The sequence below is a fragment of the Scyliorhinus torazame genome, chromosome 12, assembly GCF_047496885.1.
Source record: "Scyliorhinus torazame isolate Kashiwa2021f chromosome 12, sScyTor2.1, whole genome shotgun sequence".
Lineage (NCBI taxonomy): Eukaryota > Metazoa > Chordata > Chondrichthyes > Carcharhiniformes > Scyliorhinidae > Scyliorhinus > Scyliorhinus torazame.
This window is the reverse complement of record NC_092718.1, coordinates 210,510,685-210,534,857: the sequence shown is the minus strand read 5'-3', so window position 1 is coordinate 210,534,857 and position 24,173 is coordinate 210,510,685. Positions and strand designations below refer to the sequence as shown.

General features: G+C 47.9%; 1 protein-coding gene across 4 annotated transcripts in view; it reads left to right on the top strand.

Moving 5' to 3' along the window:
- LOC140386943 (multidrug and toxin extrusion protein 1-like) overlaps window positions 1-24,173 on the top strand; it is a 69,173-nt gene that overhangs the window by 28,319 nt on the left and 16,681 nt on the right. For all 4 annotated transcript variants that reach the window (XM_072469858.1, XM_072469859.1, XM_072469856.1 and 1 more), the window contains 8 exons: window positions 1,120-1,164; window positions 4,963-5,060; window positions 5,177-5,274; window positions 18,296-18,409; window positions 19,435-19,502; window positions 21,972-22,080; window positions 23,698-23,773; window positions 23,883-23,952. In XM_072469858.1, the coding sequence (XP_072325959.1) occupies window positions 1,120-1,164; window positions 4,963-5,060; window positions 5,177-5,274; window positions 18,296-18,409; window positions 19,435-19,502; window positions 21,972-22,080; window positions 23,698-23,773; window positions 23,883-23,952 (678 nt within the window). The remainder of the gene's footprint in view (window positions 1-1,119; window positions 1,165-4,962; window positions 5,061-5,176; window positions 5,275-18,295; window positions 18,410-19,434; window positions 19,503-21,971; window positions 22,081-23,697; window positions 23,774-23,882; window positions 23,953-24,173) is intronic.

The window sequence follows — 24,173 nt, the reverse complement described above, 5'->3', positions numbered from 1 at the left end:
CCCCTCCAAACCTCAGCCTTCCTGGCTGATATCCTTATCAACTGAGCCATTTGGGAAGCTCCTTAAATCTAGATAAAACAAAGGAAGAAAAACATGAATTTCTATCGCACCTCAGACCTCAGAACATGTCAAAGCATTTTGCTGACAATGAGGTTTTACAACTTTTGTAATAAATAAATAGTCAATCTGTGCATTACAATCTCTTGCCAATGGCAATCTGATAAATGACAAGATTATTGGGGCGATTTTGAGCCCGGACCTGCCGTGCACGCGATTGGCGACGTGGGCGGGAAATCCGGAGAGAATCGGGAAACACGATTCTTTCCGGAGGAATCGCGTTTCCCGCTTTTCCTGTCCCTCGCCAGCGATGCAACCAGGTTCACGCCCACGATGGGACATATCTAGGCATAGTGCCAATCAGTATGCAGTGCTGATCGAGGTGCCCTCTAACGATAGAGCCCCTCGGTATCTGTGAGGCCGGTTGCCAGCCCTATCAGGCCCCGCCCTGCCAGATTGCCGGCATAAACCACGTCACTCATTTTTGCTTCTTTTCTTTCAAGGGGCTCAATATTATGAGAGAAAACTGGGCAACTGGAGAGCTACACGCCGGATTTCAGTCTGAGTCTGGCACTTTGTCAGATTTCGCCCTGTGTGGTTTCTTAAACGAGTTGATTGAGGGATGAATGTTGGCCAGGACACTCGGGTGAACATGCCTATCACTGCCCTGGGATTGTTTACACCCAGCTCATGGAGCAGATGGGATCTCGCTTTAACATCTTATCTGAAAGTTGGCACCTCCAACAATGCAGCCATTCCTTTGATCCTGAAATGGGAGTGTCAGGCACTCCTTTGGAATGGGACATGAACACACACCATCTGACTCAGAATGAAGTGTGACTCCTGACTGACACGGTCATGCAGAGCTCAGTCTTTGCGACTTCTAGGCAACTAAAGCGTGGCCCTTAGAACCTGTGAAGCAGATACTCAATAATTCCAAACGGAATCCCAACACGGGTCCGGCTGAAACCTGTAGCGAATGTCTGAATGTAACTTTCTTTTCTATTTCACTAGTGATTGCTACACTGTCTGCTGCTAATTATTGTCAATGTTCTTTCTTAGGCAGCGTTTATGTATGATTTAGAGATCCGATACCTTCAGAATCAGGTAAAGTCCCTGAGTGTTGGAGTGTGAATGAAATTCAATAATTATTGCAGTAGGGATATTTTATTTCTCCATTTCAATGGCCAACTGCATTCAGGAAAATGAATCGAAATAATTCAGAAGCTAGTTTAGAAAGGTGGCTATACTTGTATCCGATTTACAACATAGGCATTAGGCCCAATAGATCCTGGCTGACGCTTTATGCTCCAAATGAGCACACTCCCACCATCCTTTATCTAACCTGATACAGCATGGGCGCGATTCAGCGATTGTGTTGTGCTTGGTGCTCGGTGTGGACCCGGGTGGGCCGGTTGAATGATGGGAGAGCCCCATATAGACCTCCGTGCCGGGCGCTAGGCCGATCGCAAGTCACCCGACCCGCTCCGCCCGGCACGATCTGGATCACACCCTCGCTGGGTGGCTGAACCGTCGATAGCTCGCCAGGGTGCCGTTTCCTACCGGTCGTCACAAACGTAGACCAAGCGTAACGGCATCTCGGGGGCTCTCCCATGGTCATTAAAGATCCCCTGGGTGATTGGGGACAGGGCAGGGTAGTACCCTGGAACACTGGCAGTGTCGCCTTGGCACCCTGGCAATGCCACCCGGGTTGCAGGTTCGCACTGCCAGGGTTTGGGCCGGGAAGGGTCTTACCCATTGGGAGGGAGTGGGTGGGGAGGGACAATAAAGCGAGGTGGGGTCCTGCTGAAAGGGGTGGGGGAGATCAGGGCCGCCGATCCAAATGGTGTCCCTTATCTGCGAGCAGCCATTCCTGCTGGCAAAATCAGACCTCAGGCTGGAGACTCTCTGAGTGCGGCCTCGGCGGGACGAAACTCCCCGAGGCTAAAAGAAACGGCAAAGTGCTGTAGAATAGCGGGACGATTCTCAACGCTGCAGCCTCCTTGAAACACCCCACCAAAGTGCCCAAAAGCAGACTAACCCTTTGTCTGTCGAATAGTGCCCTCCCTCTTTCTATTTCTTTCTCCCTCATGTGTTTGTTTAGCTTCCCCTGAAATGGGTCTGTTTTATTTACCTCAACGCTTCCTTGTAAGTAAAGAAACAGAACCAGTTTCTCAGCCCAAAGGGATCATTTCCACCTTCGCAACCGGGACAGTAATCGAGTGGATTCGATAGTCAATGCAAATGTCATCCAATTTTCATGCTATTGAAACCAAAACGATAAAATCAGGTGGCTTCTACATTGAGCAGGCAATCTGCCAGTATGTTACTCTCCGGGTATACTGAGAATTGATACTTCTGGGTCTGTGCACACGCCCATTTGGGAGCCAGTTCTCAAAGCAGGATCCCTTGCATTTCTTTGCTTCTTTATTGCTCCATTGTTGAGCCCAGCTCAGAGTGTGGAATAGCAGCATCGAGGGCAATGGCTGAATGAGTCACATAGAACATAGAACATAGAACAATACAGCGCAGTACAGGCCCTTCGGCCCACGATGTTGCACCGAAACAAAAGCCATCCAACCTACACTATGCCATTATCATCCATATGTTTATCCAATAAACTTTTAAATGCCCTCAATGTTGGCGAGTTCACTACTGTAGCAGGTAGGGCATTCCACGGCCTCACTACTCTTTGCGTAAAGAACCTACCTCTGTCCTCTGTCCTATATCTATTACCCCTCAGTTTAAAGTTATGTCCCCTCGTGCCAGCCATATCCATCCGCGGGAGAAGGCTCTCACTGTCCACCCTATCCAACCCCCTGATCATTTTGTATGCCTCTATTAAGTCTCCTCTTAACCTTCTTCTCTCCAACGAAATCACGTAACGGAGAGACAGCAGGCTCTTGAATAAACCAGTGAATTCAAATCTCCTGCACTCTGGGGAAGCGCAGTGAGAGATAGAATGGCTCTCTGGAACACAGGGAATATGAATTTGATGAGCTAACTCATGGATGTTAGGAAACTAAGGGAAATAAATAGTGATGTCTTGAGAAGTGTGCATATTACAGAGGAGGAGGTGCTGGAAGTCTTAAAGCGCATCAAGGTAGATAAATCCCCGGGACCTGATGAAATGTATCCCAGGATGTTGTGGGAGGCTAGGGAGGAAATTGCGGGTCCCCTAACAGAGATATTTGAATCATCGGCAGCCACAGGTGAGGTGCCTGAAGATTGGAGAGTGGCGAATGTTGTGCCCTTGTTTAAGAAGGGCAGCAGGGAAAAGCCTGGGAACTACAGACCGGTGAGCCTAACGTCTGTAGTAGGTAAGTTGCTAGAAGGTATTCTGAGAGACAGGATCTACAAGCATTTAGAGAGGCAAGGACTGATTCGGGGCAGTCAGCATGGCTTTGTGCGTGGAAAATCATGTCTCACAAATTTGATTGAGTTTTTTGAGGGGGTGACCAAGAAGGTAGATGAGGGCAGTGCAGTAGACGTTGTCTACATGGACTTTAGCAAAGCCTTTGACAAGGTACCGCATGGTAGGTTGTTGCAGAAGGTTAAAGCTCACGGGATCTAGGGTGAGGTTGCCAATTGGATTCAAAATTGGCTGGACGACAGAAGGCAGAGGGTGGTTGTAGAGGGTTGTTTTTCAAACTGGAGGCCTGTGACCAGTGGTGTGCCTCAGGGATCGGTGCTGGGTCCACTGTTATTTGTGATTTATATTAATGATTTGGATGAGAATTTAGGAGGCATGGTTAGTAAGTTTGCAGATGACACCAAGATTGGTGGCACAGTGGATAGTGAAGAAGGTTATCTAGGATTGCAACGGGATCTTGATCAATTAGGCCAGTGGGCCGACGAATGGCAGATGGAGTTTAATTTAGGTAAATGTAAGGTGATGCATTTTGGCAGATCGAATCAGGCCAGGACCTACTCAGTTAATGGTATGGCGTTGGGGAGAGTTATAGAACAAAGAGATCTAGGAGTACAGGTTCATAGCTCCTTGAAGGTGGAGTCGCAGGTGGACAGGGTGGTGAAGAAGGCATTCGGCATGCTTGGTTTCATTGGTCAGAACATTGAATACAGGAGTTGGGACGTCTTGTTGAAGTTGTACAAGACATTGGTACGGCCACACTTGGAATACTGTGTGCAATTCTGGTCACCCTATTATAGAAAGGATATTATTAAACTGGAAAGAGTGCAGAAAAGATTTACTAGGATGTTGCCGGGACTTGATGGTTTGAGTTATAAGGAGAGGCTGGATAGACTGGGACTTTTTTCCTTGGAGCGTCGGAGGCTTAGGGGTGATCTTATAGAGGTCTATAAAATAATGAGGGGCATAGATAAGGTAGATAGTCAACATCTTTTCCCAAAGGTAGGGGAGTCTAAAACTAGAGGGCATAGGTTTAAGGTGAGAGGGGAGAGATTCAGAAGGGCCCAGAGGGGCAATTTCTTCACTCAGAGGGTAGTGAGTGTCTGGAATGGGCTGCCAGAGGTAGTAGTAGAGGCGGGTACAATTGTGTCTTTTAAAAAGCATTTAGATAGTTGCATGGGTAAGATGGGTATAGAGGGTTATGGGCCAAGTGCGGGCAACTGGGACTAGCTTAATGGTAAAAACTGGGTGGCATGGACTGGTTGGGCCGAAGGGCCTGTTTCCATGCTGTAAACGTCTATGATTCTATGATTCTATAACTGCAAATGCGGGAATGTTGCCCCAATGCGACAAACGGTTAAGTTCCAACAAAGCACCTGATGCAAGTGAGGAAAAAAGGATCCTAGATCGGGGGGACGTTGTACTCCAAACATGGACATTGGGGGAGCAGTTGTACTCTATCTTCCCACTATCCTGGCACCATGTTGGTTTATTGAAGGACAAGACCAGCAATGACTTTATCGTTTTGTTCCCAGGGGATCACCATGCCTCAGATTGTCACTGGTTTCATAGCCAACATCCTCAATGCTGTCATCAATTATCTCTTCCTCTTTGTGTTGACACTGGGAGTGCAGTAAGTAGAAAACAAGATTAACATTTTTAAAAGGTCTGATGAATGAAATTTTCACTGAATGATAACACCGTCTTCATTTGAAGCCACCTTTAATGTGACAATTTGATATTTCTCAGAGGCTCGGCCGCTGCCAATGTTATCTCTCAGTACTGTCAAGCTATTCTCCTGTTTGGATACATTCGATGGAAAAAGCTGCACGTTAACACCTGGGCAGGTAGGTTTCAGAGGGGGCCATTCACACCTTGGGAAATGTTGTGAAATGAAACCAGTATCCAATTAGCCACCGCATACGCACTTCATCCCATTCCCCTTTCCAGTGAAATTCACGGAAAGAAATATTGGGCAGGGTGTTGTCTTATTCAGTCAGTCCCTTCTCTGTGTAAAACACCGACTTGTTTTGAGGGCCCTCATTTATTGATGTATTTCCTACCAAGGGCGGATTTATAATAATAATAATCATAATAATCTTTATTGTCACAAGTAGGCTGACATTAACACAGCAATGAAGTTACTGTGAAAATCCCCTAGTCGCCACACTCCGGCGCCTGTTCGGGTACACAGAGGGAGAATACAGAATGTCCAATTCGCCTAACAAGCATGTCTTTCAGGACTTGTGGGAGGAAACCGGAGCACCCGGAGGAAACCCACGCAGACACGGGGAGAACGTGCAGACTCTGCACAGACAGTGACCCAAGCCGGGAATCGAACCTGGGACCCTGGCGCTGTGAAGCAACAGTGCTAACCACTGTGCTAATGGATTTACAATGAAACACACTGTGCCCTAGTTTGTGGGGTGGCCGGGGCGGGCGGGGGGGGGGGGGGGCATGGAGACATTCACTCATTCAGAACTATATGCATGTGGCCAAGCTTCTGTGCAGCGAGGGCGTCAGTGTGGAATCCGGGGTTGGGGAATGCAGGGGTGGGGGGGGGGGGGGGGGGGCGGAGCCCTGGGTGTCTGATGGGAGCACAGTGGGGGTTGGCGTCCAGTATTAAGGAATGTGAATCTGGTGGGGTGGAATTGGAGGTGAGCAACTGTTAATTCCTTCCCCAGGCAGTGGGAACTGGGATTTCAGCCATTTAACACTCTCGACTCCAACCACCCCCTGTTCACCTCCCACCACCATACCTGCCTCACCCCATACTCCTCCTTCACCCCCATCCCCCCCCCCCCCCCAGTCACCCCAGTAGAAAACGGCTCATTGCCACCTGTGTGTGTGTGGCGCACAAAGACTCCGTGAGACAAACAGAGTGAAGTCGATGAGGCTTTATTAAGCGTGTCTGTTCCCCAGCAGCCCGATAGTAAACTGGCATGCGGGGGAAGGCACCGGCTTCTTATACTTCGCCTTCAGGGCGGAGTATGAGGTCAACGGCCAACCAGGACCCGGGATCTGTCAGCCAATTACATTAGGGCTTCCAGTCCCACATGACCCCCAATACATACTACCACATTCACCCCTTGTCAAAAATGAACCCGGCGGGGTGATGCTTCGTATGGTGGTAAGGGTTTACAGTACTGGTCCTGGGAGGAGAGAACAGTTACATGGTAGTACCGTATTGGACAGTATCGTCCTGTTACAACTATTTACAGAGGATATATGAAAACAAAATGTTCATTGGACAGTCCATCTTTGTTTTACATCGACGCCACGAGTCGGTCGGGCGGTCTGGTCGTCCGTGTCGATCGCCTCGGCCCCGGCGGTGGTGGTAGTGCTTGTACCAGCGTTGTCGCCTCCGGGAACCGCACGGTTTTAGCTGTCGGTGCAAAGGGGAGGGGGGCTGATCCTCCTGGGAAGGGGGCGGTCGCGGGGTGCGGCGGTGGCAGGAAGGGGGGCGGTTGGGTTGATGGTGCCGGGGGTGTGTGCGTGGTGTGTATGAGAGACCCATTTGCATCCAAGAAAAGGGCCAGCAGTTTCAGGCGTGCGCTGATCCTGGCAGTGGCCTCCTCCCGGGAGGTGCCACCGGGTATTGTGACGAAGCTGGTTGTTGCAAGTGTTCAAGGGGTAGCCGCCATTGCCATCGTGGCATACAGCACTGGTGCTCCCAGCTGACTGGTGAGAGAAGCACAACTGTGCAGGTAGATCCCTCACTCTGCCACTGATGCAAGGCCAAGCCTATCCACTTCCCGCCTGCACTCTCTCAGAAAGAAGAACATTTTCTGACTTTCGATTAATGTTCTTTCGTCCTTCATGTTATTGCAAACAGGAGAAAATCACATAGGTTTCTCTATAAGAGTATCCCAGCACCAGGGTTTTGACCACATTAGACTTCCCAATCTAATAAGTATTTTATAAGGATCAAGACTTGGGCAACGTAAATCAATATTCTCTCAGAATATCGAGGTTTTGTTAGATCCCAGCGTTTTCCAATCACTTTATTTTATCATATTTGAAGCGTAACTATAATATCTACAATTAACTAAGCGTATTACAAACCAAAGATAATTGGTCAGAAGTTAGTGTGTGTTACCTTATTCATTAGATAGTATGATAGTTGTGGGTGCAAGCAAGACTTTCTTCCTTATTCAACATGCTGGGAAGTGATGGATTTAATCAGTAGCTGTACTCCGAGATCATATCCAATTTCCATGTGGAAACAATAGAATTTCGTAGCACAGAAGGGAGCTACTCAATCCAGCATTGAAAGAAGGGTGGCATGGTGGCACAGGGGTTAGCACTGCTGCCTCACAGCACCAGGGGCCCTGGTTCGATTCCCTGCTGGGTCACTGTCTGTGCGGAGTCTGCACGTTCTCCCTGCGTCTGCGTGGGTTTCCTCCAGGAGCTCCGGTTTCCCCCCACAGTCTGAAGATGTGCAGGTTAGGTGCATTGGCCATGTTAAATTGCCCCTTAGTGTCTGAAAAGTCAAGTGGGGTCACTGGAATAGGGTCGGGGCATGGGCTAAAGTGGGGTCCTGTTTTCAAGGGCTGGTGCAGACTCGATGGGCCGAATGGCCTCCTTCTGCACTGTAAATTCTAAGATTCATAGAACATAGAACATACTGTGCAGAAGGAGGCCATTCAGCCCATCGAGTCTGCACCGACCCACTTGAGCCCTCACTTCTGCCCTATACCCGTAACCCAGTAACCCCTCCTAACCTTTTTGGACACAAAGAGCAATTTATCATGGCCAATCCACCTAACCTGCACGTCTTTGGACTGTGGGAGGAAACCGGAGCACCCGGAGGAAACCCACACAGACACGGGAAGAAACGTGCAGACTCCGCACAGACAGTGACCCAGCGGGGAATCGAACCTGGGACCCTGGCGCTGTGAAGTCACAGTGCTATCCACTTGTGCTACCGTGCTGAAATCTTCACCTGTTGGAGGAGCTACACTCCGAAAGCTAGTGATTCTAAATAAACATGTTGGACTTTAACCTGATGTTGTAAGACTTCTTACTGTGCCCACCCCAGCCCTACGCCGGCATCTCCACATCATGGCAACCCAGCATTGTAACCGCATAACTCTTGTAACGATCTATCCATAGCATCCTATTTCCCAGTCATTCTCGACTTAAAAAATTTCAGATATGAAATTTATGATGGATTTTATTCCCACCGCTGTTTCTGGTGGGAACATTCCATGCCCTAACAACTCCTCAATTCATATCAATAGCCATTGTATCATCGGATTTTATTTGGTTAAAGAAAATTAGTGCTGCAGACAACTAGTTGTCTGCTGTAAGAATGGCTTTAATTTTCAGATTTAGAGAAAGGTTTCAGAAATGGGGACGGGGTGTGCTGGTTAATGGAAATAAGTTATAGAAAAGAAAAATAAAGATATTTACGTACATAGTGAGAAGATCTTGTTCTATTCTTTTGATGAATAGGAGAGTATATGTTTAGCTGAAATATAAATGTCAGTTTCCGAACTGAAATGAAGGTAGATAGGGAAAATAGCCTCAAACAAAATATTTCGCAAAGCATAAAACATTGGCAAAATTGCATGCGTAGGTACCGGAAAAATGCACTGGGAAAATGCAACTGACCAGGTGGCATTCCCATGGTAAAGTTTTATAAGTTCTGTTAGTGGTCAGAAAAGCCACATAGGGCCTTTGAAAGATTCAGTGGTTAGGATGGCGGAAGAGGGCATGGTTGAAATGTAAATGTATATAATTTGTATCCATGTTCAATACTTTAAAAAAAAAATCAATCTTTTTATTGGCTTTTCTCATATTTATAAACTGTTGTTGCTTATATACATTACATTTTTCTTGCCCGCGCTAATTTGCTTTATTTTACAGAGAGGTTGGTTTTGTCCTTCATTTGACTAACTGTACGTCCATTTTGCTGCCCTCTGGATCGGTCTATGATATCCCCCTCCCCCATTGGTTTCAGCACCCTTTCTCTCATCTTGTGGTTTCTCTGGCTGCTCCGATACCCCAAAGATTGCCACTCTCGGGCATGGCTTTACCCTCACCCCCACAACCTTGGACGTTGCCTCGGAGAAGGCTGCCCAGAACCCAGCAAGCTTGGGGCAAGCCCAAAACATGTGGGTGTGGTTGGCCGGGCCCCTCTGGCACCGCTCACATTTGTCCTCCACCTCCGGGAAGGACCTCATTCGGGTTCTGGTCAGGTGCGCTCTGTGCACCACTTTGAGCTGCATTAGGCTTAACCTTGCACAGGAAGAGGTGGAATTGGCCCTGCTCAGTGCTTCGTTCCAGAGTCCCCATCCTACCTCTGTCCCCAGTTCGTCCTCCCATTTTTGTCTGGTTCCATCCAGCGGTGTTCGGGCTCTGTCCAGTAGCTGTCCGTATATTTTCCCACATAGCCCCCCCCCTTCTCGCTGCTTGTGCCTATCAGGTCCTCTAGTAGTGTGCATTCTGGGGCCCCGGGGTACCCTACTGTCTCTTTGCGGAGGAAGTGCTTTATTTGGAGGTGTCTCCATTCCTGTCCTTTTGCTAGTTTCCACTTCCTCATCAGTTGGTCCAGTCTCGCCAATCTGCGCCCTATGGAGAAGTCCCCGACAGTCAGTCTGACCCCGTCCCGTCTCCATCTCTTGAAGGTGGTATCTAGCATGGCTGAGGGGAATCTGTGATTGTACATTTTCAGTATTGAAGATGAAATGAAATGAATGAAAATCGCTTATTGTCACAAGTAGGCTTCAAATGAAGTTACTGTGAAAAGCCCCTAGTCGCCACATTCCAGCGCCTGTTCGGGGAGGCTGTTACGGGAATTGAACCGTGCTGCTAGCCTGCCTTGGTCTGCTTTCAAAGCGATTTAGCCCTGTGCTAAACAGCCCTTTTATACAGTGATATACTGTATACAGATTATACAGTGGTAGGCAGAAATGCTTTAGATATTGACTCCTCTTGCCTGCAGGTAAGGGACTGGCTGGTGACTGGTAAGTAGTTTTTCTTTTCTTTTGCCTCAGGTGTTATTGTGCGGAGGTTGGTGAGTGAGTGCTTGCTGATAAGGGGAGTGAATAACAGGTAAGCTCTTTCTTTCTTTTTCTTTTTTTATCTAGAGGGGATGGCAGGGAAGATAGTGCAATGTTCCTCCTGCCGAATGTTTGAGGTGAGGGACGCCATCAGTGTCCCTGCTGATTTCATCTGTGGGAAGTGCACCCATCTCCAGCTCCTCAGAAACCGTGTTAGGGAACTGGAGCTGGAGCTGGATGAACTTCGGATCATTCGGGAGGCAGAGGTGGTCATAGAAAGAAGCTTCAGGGATGTAGTTACTCTGAAGAATAAAGATAGATGGGTGACGGTGAGAGGGGCTGGGAGGAAGCAGTCAGTACAGGGATCCCCTGTGGTCGTTCCCCTTAGTAACAAGTATACCGCTTCGGATACTGTTGAGGGGGGGACTTACCAGGGGTAAGCCATGGGGTACAGGTCTCTGGCACAGAGTCTGTCCCTGTTGCTTAGAAGGGAAGGGGGAGAGGAGTAGAGCATTAGTCACTGGAGACTCCATAGTTACGGGGATAGATAGGAGATTCTGTGGGAACAAGAGAGACTCGCGGTTGGTGTGTTGCCTCCCAGGTGCCATGGTGCGTGATGTCTCATATCGTGTTTTCGGGATCCTTCTTGGGGAGGGGGAGCAGCCCCAAGTCGTGGTCCATATAGGTACCAACGACATAGGTAGGAAAAGGGATAGGGATGTAAGACAGGAATTCAGGGAGCTAGGGTGGAAACTTAGATCTAGGACAAACAAAGTTATTATCTCTGGGTTGTTACCCGTGCCACGTGATAGCGAGACGGGGAATAGCGAGAGAGAGGAGTTGAACACGTGGCTACAGGGATGGTGCAGGAGGAAGGGTTTCAGATTTCTGGATAATTGGGGCTCATTCTGGGGTCAGTGGGACCTCTACAAATGGGATGGTCTACACCTGGGCCAGAGGGGTACCAATATCCTGGGGGGGAAATTTGCTAATGCTCTTCGGGAGGGTTTAAACTAGTTCAGCAGGGGCTAGGGAACCTGAATTGTAGCTGCAGTATACAGGAGGTTGAGAGTAGTGAGGTCATGAGTAAGGTTTCAAAGTTGCAGGAATGTACCAGCAGGCAGGAAGGTGGTTTAAAGTGTGTCTTCTTCAATGCCAGGAGCATCCGGAATAAGGTGGGTGAACTTGCGGCATGGGTTGGTACCTGGGACTTCGATGTTGTGGCCATTTCGGAGACATGGATAGAGCAGGGACAGGAATAGTTGTTGCAGGTGCCGGGGTTTAGATATTTCAGTAAGCGCAGGGAAGGTGGTAAAAGAGGGGGAGGGGTAGCATTGTTAGTCAAGGACGGTATTACGGTGGCAGAAAGGACGTTTGATGAGGACTCGTCTACTGAGGTAGTATGGGCTGGGGTTAGAAACAGGAAAGGAGGGGTCACCCTGTTAGGGGTTTTCTATAGGCCTCCGAAAAGTTCCAGAGATGTAGAGGAAAGGATTGCAAAGATGATTCTTGATAGGAGCGAAAGCAACAGGGTAGTTGTTATGGGGGACTTTAACTTTCCAAATATTGACTGGAAACGCAATAGTTTGAGTACTTTAGATGGGTCCGTTTTTGTCCAATGTGTGTAGGAGGGTTTCCTGACACAGTATGTAGATAGGCCAACAAGAGGCGAGGCCATATTGGATTTGGTACTGGGTAATGAACCAGGACAGATGTTAGATTTGGAGGTAGGTGAACATGTTGGTGATAGTGACCACAATTCAATTACGTTTACTTTAGTGATGGAAAGGGATAGGTATATACCGCAGGGCAAGAGTTATATCTGGGGGAAAGGCAATTATGATGTGATGAGGCAAGACTTAGGATGCATCGGATGGAGAGGAAAACTGCAGGGGATGGGCACAATGGAAATGTGGAGCTTGTTCAAGGAACAGCTACTGCGTGTCCTTGATAAGTATGTACCTGTCAGGCAGGGAGGAAGTGGTCGAGCAAGGGAACCGTGGTTTACTAAAGCAGCCGAAACACTTGTCAAGAGGAAGAAGGAGGCTTATGTAAAGATGAGACATGAAGGTTCAGTTAGGGCACTCGAGAGTTACAAGTTAGCTAGGAAGGACCTAAAGAGAGAGCTAGGAAGAGCCAGGACGGGACATGAGAAGTCTTTGGCAGGTAGGATCAAGGATAACCCTAAAGCTTTCTATAGATATGTCAGGAATAAACGAATGACTAGGGTAAGAGTAGGGCCAGTCAAGGACAGTAGTGGAAAGTTGTGCTTGGTGTCCGAGGAGATAGGCGAGGTGCTAAATGAATCTGTTTCGTCAGTATTCACACAGGAAAAAGACAATGTTGTCGAGGAGAATACTGAGATTCAGGCTACTAGACTAGAAGGGCTTGAGGTTCAGAAGGAGGAGGTGTTAGCAATTCTGGAAAGTGTGAAAATAGATAAGTCCCCTGGGCCAGATGGGATTTATCCTAGGATTCTCTGGGAAGCTAGGGAGGAGATTGCTGAGCCTTTGGCTTTGATCTTTAAGTCATCTTTGTCTACAGGAATAGTGCCAGAAGACTGCAGGATAGAAAATGTTGTTCCCTTGTTCAAGAAGGGGAGTAGAGACAACCCCGGTAACTATAGACCAGTGAGCCTTACTTCTGTTGTGGGCAAAATCTTGGAAAGGTTTATAAGAGATAGGATGTATAATCATCTGGAAAGGAATAATTTGATTAGAGATAGTCAACACAGTTTTGTGAAGGGTAGGTCGTGCCTCACAAACCTTATTGAGTTCTTTGAGAAGGTGACCAAACAGGTGGATGAGGGTAAAGCAGTTGATGTGGTGTATATGGATTTCAGTAAAGCATTTGATAAGGTTCCCCACGGTAGGCTACTGCAGAAAATACGGAGGCATGGGATTCAGGGTGATTTAGCAGTTTGGATCAGAAATTGGCTAGCTGGAAGAAGACAAAGGGTAGTGGTTGATGGGAAATGTTCAGATTGGAGTCCAGTTACTTGTGGTGTACCACAAGGATCTGTTTTGGGGCCACTGCTGTTTGTCATTTTTATAAATGACCTGGAGGAGGGCGTTGAAGTATGGGTGAGTAAATTTGCAGATGACACTAAAGTCAGTGGAGTTGTGGACAGTGCGGACGGATGTTACAAATTATAGAGGGACATAGATACGCTGCAGGGCTGGGCTGAGAGGTGGCAAATGGAGTTTAATGCAGAAAAGTGTGAGGTGATACATTTTGGAAGGAATAACAGGAAGACAGAGTACTGGGCTAATGGTCAGATTCTTGGCAGTGTTGATGAGCAGAGAGATCTCGGTATCCATGTACATAGATCCCTGAAAGTTGCCGCCCAGGTTGAGAGGGTTGTTAAGAAGGCGTACGTTGTGTTAGCTTTTATTGGTAGAGGGATTGGGTTTCGGAGCCATGAGGTCATGTTGCAGCTGTACAAAACTCTGGTGCGGCCGCATTTGGAGTATTGCGTGCAATTCTGGTCGCCGCATTATAGGAAGGATGTGGAAGCATTGGAAAGGGTGCAGAGGAGATTTACCAGAATGTTGCCTGGTATGGGGGGAAGATCTTATGAGGAAAGGCTGAGGGACTTGAGGCTGTTTTCGTTAGAGAGAAAAGGTTAAGAGGTGACTTAATTGAGGCATGCAAGATGATCAGAGGATTGGATAGGGTGGACAGTGAGAGCCTTCCTCCTCGGATGGTGATGTCTAGCACGAGAGGACATAGCTTCAAATTGAGGGATAGATATAAGACAGATGTCAGAGGTAGGTTCTTTACTCAGAGAGTAGTAAGGGCGTGGAATGCCCTGCCTGCAACAGTAGTGGACTTGCCAACACTAAGGGCATTCAAATGGTCATTGGATAGACATATGGACGATAAGGGAATAGTGTAGATGGGCTTTAGAGTGGTTTCACAGGTCGGCGCAACATCGAGGGCCGAAGGGCCTGTACTGCGCTGTAATGTTCTATGTTCGGGTGTAAATGCATAAATGGCCTGAGCTTGGTTTGAGGCACTGAAGATTGATCAGGTTGCTGGGCCTGGTAACATTCAACCTAGAATGCTGTGGAAAATCATAAAGGTACTGTATAAACCATTAATTTAGTTGACTAATAGTTCTTTGAGATCTGGATTACTTTGAATTGACTGTTGAAAGTTCTAGGTGCATGAATGCATGCACAGATGTGCCAAGCATCATTCATTGACGTCTACCAGGAACTTGGGCACAGGAGTAGTCCAACCAGTCCTTTGTACGTGTTCTGTCATTATGGCTGATTTGTATATTAACTCTATTCATCCAGTTTTGTTTCATAGCTTGTGAGTAAAATTCTATAATTCATGTTTTAATAGGCTTGATTTGCATAATTAATCATTTGCATAATGAAATTCTAGCCATACTAAAGATTAATGATCCATGGATCAAAATAAAATGCCAACCGGAACTAATATTTTTAAATTAAGAAGCATAGTTTGACTGACGTTTTGTGGACTCAAATGATTAATGCAGAGGAAAACAGCGTAATAGAATATTGAGAAATTATATGGCCAACACATTTTCTTCCAGCTCCTTCACCTCAGAATTTCCCACTACACCATAAACGGTGGGTGGAGAGAGTGCGCGTGAGGGTGGTGGGGGTAGAGAGTGTGTTGGGGGGGGGGGGGGTTGGGGTTGGGGAGGAGAAGAGAGTGTGCACAAGTCGTGGGAGATGAAAGCTTGTGTGCCAGGGGTGGAGGGAAGAAAGTGTGAGTGCGAGGGGTGGGGGGGGGGGGGTGGTAGAGAAAGAATGTGTGCGGGGGTGGGGGAAGAAGTTTGAGGGGAGGAAAATGTGCACGAGAAGTGAGGCAAAATAAAAGTGTGCAAGGGGTGGGTGGAAGAGAGAGTGTGACCGGGGTGGGCTTCAGGTGGGCTTCTGTTTTCAGGTTCCGGGGTTGGTGGGCTTCAGAAACGAAGCTGAGCACAGGGCCACATTAAATGTAAATCCACCTCCATTTCCACCCTTCTTGCCTTCTTGTTCCTAAGTTCCTGCTAGACATCAATGAATCATGTGGCATGGTGACACAGTGGTTAGCACCGTTACCTCACAGCTCCAGGGACCCGGGTTCAATTACGGCCTCGGAACTGTCCATGTGGAGTTTGCACATTCTCCCCGTGTTTGCGTGGGTTTCACCCCCACGACCCAACCAGGGTAGGTTGATTGATTTGATTTGATTTATTGTCACATGCACCGAAGTACAGTGAAAAGTATTTTTCTGCGGCCACAGTATGTACATAGTAGACAAAAGAATAATCAACAGAGAACATTGACAAATGGTTCATCGACAAACAGTGATTGGTTACAGTGCGGAACAAAGGGCCAAACAAAGCAAATACATGAGCAAGAGCAGCATAGGGCGTCGTGAATAGTGTTCTTACAGGGAACAGATCAGTCCGAGGGGGAGTCGTTGAGGAGTCTTGTAGCTGTGGGGAAGAAGCTGTTCCTATGTCTGGATGTGCGGGTCTTCAGACTTCTGTACCTTCTGCCTGATGGAAGGGTCTGGAAGAAGGCAAAGCCTGGGTGGGAGGGGTCTCTGATAATGCTGTCTGCCTTCCTGAGGCAGCGGCAGGTGTAGACAGAATCAATGTAAGGGTGGCAAGCTTGTGTGATGCGTTGGGGTGAGTTCACCGCACTCTGCAGTTTGTTGCGATCTTGGGCCGAGCAGTTGTCATACGAAGCTGTGATGCAGCTGGATAGGGGGGGCGATTCTCCGAGCCCCGTTGCGGGCCGGAGAACCGCCACAACCGCGCCACGATGCACGATGTGCGGAGAATCGCGCCGGACCGTTTGGCGCGGCGCTGGCCGCAGGCAGCTGGAATCGGCGGGGCCGCCAATTCTCCAGCCCGGATACGACAGAGTCCCGCCGGCGCCGTTCACCCCTGGTCATTGCCGGTGGGAAAGGTCGGGGTGCGGCCTGTGGCGGGGGGGGGGAGGCTTCTTCACTGGAGGGGGCCTCCGGTGGGGTCTGGCCCGCGATTGGGGCCCACCGATCGGCGGGCCGGCCTCTCCTCCACCGCTCCCCCACCCCCAACCACCCCCCGGGCCTACTTTCTGGCACGGTCGGCCCCTGAACCCCGACTCCATCTTGAGTTGGGGCCGGCGCGCCAAAGAAGTCCCCTGCGCATGCGCAGGATGGAGCTGGCCCAACTGTGCATGTGCAGGATGGAGCTGGCACAACTGTGCATGTGCAGGATGGAGCTGGCACAACTGTGCATGCGCAGGATGGAGATGGCCCAACTGTGCATGTGCAGGATGGAGCTTGCCCAACTGTGCATGTGCAGGATGGAGCTGGCACAACTGCGCATGTGCAGGATGGAGCTGGCACAACTGCGCATGTGCAGGATGGAGCTGGCACAACTGTGCATGCGCAGGATGGAGATGGCCCAACTGTGCATGTGCAGGATGGAGATGGCACAACTGTGCATGCGCAGGATGGAGCTGGCCCAACTGTGCATGTGCAGGATGGAGCTGGCCCAACTGTGCATGTGCAGGATGGAGCTGGCCCAACTGTGCATGCGCAGGATGGAGCTGGCCCAACTGTGCATGTGCAGGATGGAGCTGGCCCAACTGCGCATGTGCAGGATGGAGCTGGCCCAACTGTGCATGTGCAGGATGGAGCTGGCACAACTGCGCATGTGCAGGATGGAGCTGGCCCAACTGTGCATGTGCAGGATGGAGCTGGCACAACTGTGCATGCGCAGGATGGAGATGGCCCAACTGTGCATGTGCAGGATGGAGCTGGCCCAACTGTGCATGTGCAGGATGGAGCTGGCCCAACTGTGCATGTGCAGGATGGAGCTGGCCCAACTGTGCATGCGCAGGATGGAGATGGCCCAACTGTGCATGTGCAGGATGGAGCTGGCCCAACTGTGCATGTGCAGGATGGAGCTGGCCCAACTGTGCATGTGCAGGATGGAGCTGGCCCAACTGTGCATGTGCAGGATGGAGCTGGCCCAACTGTGCATGTGCAGGATGGAGCTGGCCCAACTGTGCATGTGCAGGATGGAGCTGGCCCAACTGTGCATGTGCAGGATGGAGCTGGCACAACTGCGCATGTGCAGGATGGAGCTGGCCCAACTGTGCATGTGCAGGATGGAGCTGGCCCAACTGTGCATGTGCAGGATGGAGATGGCCTAACTGCGCATGCGCGGGTTGGCGCGGCGCCCATTTGGCGCCACGGAAGGAGGCTGGAGTGGCGTGAACCGCCCCAGCGCTGTGCTGGCCCTCTGTGTGGGCCCAGAATCGGACGTAACCGGGCCCGGTTTGCGCCGTTGTGAAATGCGACGGCGTTCAGGATGGCGCAAACCCTTGGGCCCAATATTGGAGAATCGCCTCCAGAATTGGCCACGCTAAATTGCCCCTTAATTGGAAAAAATTAATTGGGTACTCTAAATTTGTAAAAAAAAAAGTTGGGTGCCCTTTCAAAGGGCTGGTGCAGACTCGATGGGCCAAATGGCCTCGTGCTGCCAAAACATGCTATGTCACATTCCTATGGCTGCTTGCATGAATGGCAATATTTTTGGATGTCTGGACAAGGCGACTCAAGAGCAACCACTACAGACATCTCAGGCAACTGTATCCTCACGTAACTGGGGCCAGCCAGCACAGCGATGCTTTCTGTTTCCCACAGATTACAGTATCATCCCTAACGGAGACACATTCCATGGCAGAAGCAACCAGAGAAAACCCCAGGGGCCAGCGTGCAAGCTGCAGTGAGCTGGTTCATGCAGATGTTTTTTCTGTCTCTCCTACCTTCTTTGCTCCTCGTGTGCTTCCCCAATACTTTCTATAATTTGTAACTCCGTTTTTTATTTGCTGTGTAGGATGGTCTACTGACTGCCTGCAGGAGTGGGGCAACTTCCTACGATTGGCGATTCCTAGCCTGTGCATGCTGTGTATTGAATGTTGGACGTATCAAATTGGAACTCTGCTTGTAGGTAAATAAACCACCCCCCGGGGCAAGGAAAAACACTCCATTCACTTTTGTGAAGTGGATGAGACGGCGACTGGTGTCAGCTAACAAAAAATTAAGCGAATGGGTTTGTTAGACGTTTAGCTGCTGTTGTATAAAGAGTCAAAGGTTCTGCTCCTTTTTACAAACACCTTTATTTCACTTTAACAGACTCTGCACAAAACTGTATCATCACATCACCTGACACAAAGGCCGCCTGAAGCCTCTTTACATATCAGTGTCAATTATTGGATACTTAACATAAATGAGGCAACTAATTGGAATGTCTCTTAACCCATTACTGAACAGGCTTGACTCGAGGGAGACAAGCAAGGACATCCTTACCCTCTTATAACAGTGACGTTTACAATGGTTTACAGATCCACATACATAAACCACAGAAATAACACAGTGGTTAGCACTGTTGCCTCACAGCATCAGGGACCGGGTTCGATTCTGACCCCGGGTGACTGTGCCGAGTCTGCACGTTCTCCCCGTGTCTGCATGGGTTTCCTCCAGTTTCCTGCCATCGTCCAACGATGTGCAGGTTAGGTGGATTGGCCGTGATAAATTGCCGCTGCGTGTCCAAAGCTTAGGTGGGATTTTCAGGATTATGGGGTTAGGGCGGGGGAGCGGATCTATGTAGGGGTGCTCTTTCAGAGGGTCTGTGCAGACTGGATGGGCCGAATAGTCTCCTTCTGCACTGTAGGGTTCTATGATTAATGAAGTTATTTATTTTAGCATGTGGCACCTAAAGGGTTAATGCTGTAATTTGGTGGACTAATGAACTCACGCGTGGACTGCCCGTGGGAGTAACAGCTTGGAGATCAAATACTGCTCCTGGGTGGGGGGGGGTGGGGGGGGGGCGAAGAAAGGTGAGGGGAGGGCTAAGAACACAAAATTGGTTTGGGCTTTGTTAAAAGTTAATTTCACAAAGTGTATTTTTCTCTATTAATACTAGTTTGCTTTTAAGATGTTTTAATTTACTGTTTGTTCCCTTCCTGTTCACAGGGTTAATCAGTGAAGTTCAACTTGGAGCACACTTTATTCTTTATCAGACTTTAACAGTAGCTTACGTGGTAAGGCTAGTTTCTGTAGTTTCGAATATAGTATTGCATGCTTAATGCACGTTTACGGAGGCATAGCAATTTTAACTCATAAAGGACCAAAGTTTTAGTCTCAATACCTAGAAAAAGCATTACATTGTTACATTCTGCTGCTTGGCCGATAGAAATGATGCACAATCGAACGTCTAGCTCTTGACTAGTTAAAGTGTTTTATTATAAAATAAATGCGTGGTTAAGATAACTATGAGAGATATATTACAAACTGCTAATACTGATAAATTATCCGAGAGCTACTGCAAGTATGACGATCCACTAACATGACTATCTCCCAACTCCTCGAGGTACAGAATCACGTGGTAAATTTACACTGCCAACTTCTGGTCAGGAGTCGTTTACATCGTTATATACATGATTGTTTAAGCATATCATCACATACATGACATGAAATATTCTCCTAATTTTGAAGTAAAGTTTCCAGGTGACCATCGACTGCTTTCCCCTTTGAGGGGGAGTGCTGACTGGTGGTGATTTAACCTGAGGGTCACCGCACCTCAGGCGAAGGCAGGGTTGAGAAGACGGGGTTTTCGTGAATAACCTCAGCCGGTACAGGAATTGAACCCCCGTTGCTGGCCTCGCTCTGCATCACAAACCAGCTGACCAGCCAACTGAGCTAAACCAGCCCATGCATCTTTCCTTATTTCACTGCACTTACAATAATGGATCCATCCGTTCTATGTGATCGGGCCCTTTACAACTCAGACGTGCAATCGAAACGTCCCTGCAATAATACTACAAATCAATTTGTTAAGTTGTTAATCAGACCTTTGAAGAATCATTCAAACTCAAGCAAAGAAAGAGGCCATTCAGCCCATTTGTGAGCTAGTTAGCTCTTCAACTGGAACTATCTTCTCTCATCTCATTTTGTCACATGGTTTTATGTTGTTTTTCTTATACTTACACAATTCCATTCCGATTCAGGTGATGGTCTCTTCCTCAGCAGTATCTTTTGTTCTCATAACCATTTCCATTGAAAACGCTTCTTGGAAGGTTAATCACGAGTCACGCCTCATTGTTACTGGAAACAAGGGATTCGCATCATCCAGTGTGTCAAGGCATTTCATACTTTTAGAATCCTTGGTTTGACTCTCCTCTAACCTTTCTGTTCCAGGAATGAAAATCTCAATTTTAATTCAATATTTAAGCTGGATGCAATATTTCAGTTGTGACCTAACCAAGTTCCACATCAATTAATGTTCAATATGTCGCTGTTAAAAAATTCTCATTTGTTTTTCTCCAGTCATTTCTTATGTGCTCCCACACATTAAAACCTATTAATCCATACTCTGTACATCTCTGGTTCTCTAGTGTGTTAACAATCTGATTACATGGCATACATATCCTTTCCCTGATGTTTGTTTCAAAATGTACAGCTACCAGTTTTCCTCTCATTAACCTGCATTTGCCATCTACCTGCCCACTCGGGTAACCTGCTTACACTCTTTGCAATCTCCTGTATCCTCTCTCTACTTGCCATGCATCTCAACTTGGTATCAAAAGCAAACTGCAATATTATACTGTGATGCTGCTTTTTACCTCTGCCTCCTCATGTGCAGAATAAATTGTATCAGCCAAATCGAACTGTTGGCTTTCCCACACGGTACGGGGAGGGAATTGCAGAGGTTAGAGCCAAGGCAACTGAATTAATGTCCGGCAGTGTTGGTGCGACACACTTGGACGATTCAAAAGAAGTCAGAAGTGAAGGTGCACAGAGTTCTTGGTTGATTGTAGGGCTGAAGAACCACAGAGGTAGCCATGGAGGGATTATATTGAGTTTCAGAAGGCGGTTTGAAGGTGGGATGCAAAGATGAAAAGAACAGTGCTACAACCACCACAAGCCCTGCACCCATTTGGCTGTAATTTATTGGAAATATTGAGTGGGAGCGCACCTCCTTTAAGGGCGTGGGCTCCATGGGTCATGTAAGCGACTTGGGGCCAATCATACGGGAGCGCATGCACACCGCCCAATGAGGAGTTTGCACGGAGTCCTGGGAACAGGACACAAATGTGTTAAGACCTATTGCATCATGTTCTGTGCCTGTTCCTTCACTGCTTTTGTCTTTCATCAATAAAACTCTTTATTAACCACTGGAAGCCCCCACTGTATGGCTGAAGACACATATTGCAAGACCATTAACAATGAGTAATTAGGAACAGAAACTCCAACTGATTTTTATTCCTTTCAGAAACTTGGAGGGTGATGAAGGGGTTGGGGGTTAATGAGGTTAATTGTTAAAGCAACCACTTCCCAACTGAGGTCAGGTAACAAAGGAGACAGTGGACCTCTGACCTCCCTGACCTGCTTGCCGATAGCTCCGACACAGTTATATTTCATGGGGCAGTTACCTTCAGCAACAGATTAAATAGGGGGAAATAAAATGGAAAATGAAGTGCAAGTAATTATTGATTTTTGTTGTCCTGCAGGTTCCTCTGGGATTCAGTGTGGCAGTGAGTGTTCATGTGGGTAACGCTCTGGGTGCCAGGAATCCAGAGCAGGCTGTCAACTCTGCTAAGGTTGCTATGTGCTGCATTGGTGAGTTCAATGCGTTAAACTCACTGACTAAACCTTTGATTTTTTGAATAGTGGAGCCCTCACAATCTCTCCAATGTTCTCTTGGCTCCTCATTCAGACACAGCTCCTCGAGTGTCCACGGTATCCATATCCTTCCCAAGTGGACATTCTTTGGGTATGAGCCTGGGCAGTAATTGATGCCGTAATCTCAGTTGAGACTGATTCTGTCCTGGTCTCATGCCTACACACAATGGTTCGATGGCTCTATGGTTCTCCAAAGCACTTCAGCTATGGTTTTAAACTATATTTACTTTTATTAAAGAACTTGCAATGCATTCTTTGTGGAGGTCTTTTGGCACAGTGGATGGTGTCCCTGCTTGTGAGCCAGAAGTTGGGAAGAGGTGAGGGGAAAAGAAAGGGTGAACAGAATAAAATTGTTTCCCTTGATGGAGAATTCTAGAACCAGGGGCCATAGATTCAAGAAATGTGGCAGAAGAACTTTCTTCTGCATAGTATATTGCTTAAGAACAAAGAGCAAAGAACCGAGAAAAGTACAGCACAGGAACAGGCACTTCGGCCCTCCAAGCCCGTGCCGACCATGCTGCCCGTCTAAACTAAAATCTTCTACACTTCCTGGGTCTGTATCCCTCTATTCCCATCCTCTTCATGTATTTGTCAAGATGCCCCTTAAATATCACTATTTTAATTTGTTCAGGAAGAGAAGATCTCTGACAATGTCGCACCATGGCCCATTATAATAATCTTTATTAGTGTCACAAGTACGCTTACATTAACACGGCAATGGAGTTACTGTGAAAATCCCTTAGTCGCCATATTCCGGCACCTGTTTGGCTCCACAGGGGGAGAATTCAGAATGTCCAATTCACCTAACAAGCACATCTTTTGGGAATTGTGGGAGGAAACCGGAGCAGCCGGAGGAAACCCACGCAGACACGGGGAGAACGTGCAGGCTCTGCACAGACAGTGACCCAAGCCGGGAATCGAACTGGGGTCCCTGGCGCTGTGAAGCAACAGTGCTAACCACTGTGCTACTGTGCCATCTTCGGTCACATGATCCGAATTCGACCCACTTCTCGTCAACTGAGAAAATATTGCCCAGTAGCTCTGTTTCTTCCTCCACATATGCTGAGCTTTATTTTACTCTTCATCTATTTATAGGGTGATCCCATGTTTGATGTTTGATCTGTGCCGAATTAGCTAAGATGCCAGTTACTGTTCTATGATTGGCCTCCACAATTTGAATCAGTGAGTGGGAGGTTGGTCAGGGAACCAGCTTCTGATGGTTAAGACAAGACCAGACCCAACAGTGAGAACCCCAACACCACAGTCAAATGGGTTCACATTCACCGGCTAATCTTCAGCAGGGACAGATACCCTGGAGCAGATCACGGGAATGGTTTGGTTAGGGACAAGGGTCCATCAGACTGTACCCAGACAGGGAGCTGACCCAGTACAGCAGGGGGGGGGGGGGGGGGGGGGGCGAATATCATCCGTTGGGAAAAGGGAGGGTAAACAGAAGCAGTAAACAGTAACTTCCTTCAATAAAAAGTTACTTGGAACTTCAACTAGATTATTTAACAAGAGTTCCTCACATTTTACTCTTTTTCTTTTCCCCAGGGTTTTTCTCCTTAGTAAATTCTATCTTACTTGGAACATTAAAAGATGTGTTGGGCTATATCTTCACCAATGACAAGTTAGTGAAGGAACATCTCCGACAAGGGCACAAGCTCAACAAGACACATTTACACAATGGATTCAAAATCACGTGAAACCTCTCTAATGTCTCTTTCTTCATTTTCCAGTGAAATTGTTCAGTTAGTTGCAGAAATAATTCCAATATGCATTGTTGCTCATTTGTTTGATGGCATGGCGGTGAGTACTTTGTTATCTGTGCATTATTATTGCAGTGTTATCAGTGTTATCACATTGTGAAGGGTGAATAATTGATATCATGGCTTTTGACAACTGACCAGATTTAGTTTCAGATGAATGTACATAAAGGTTAACCAAGAGGGTGCAGCGAATGTTTACCAGACTGTTTCCTGGGATGGAGGGCTGACACACGAGGAGAGATTGGGTCAGTTAGGATTATA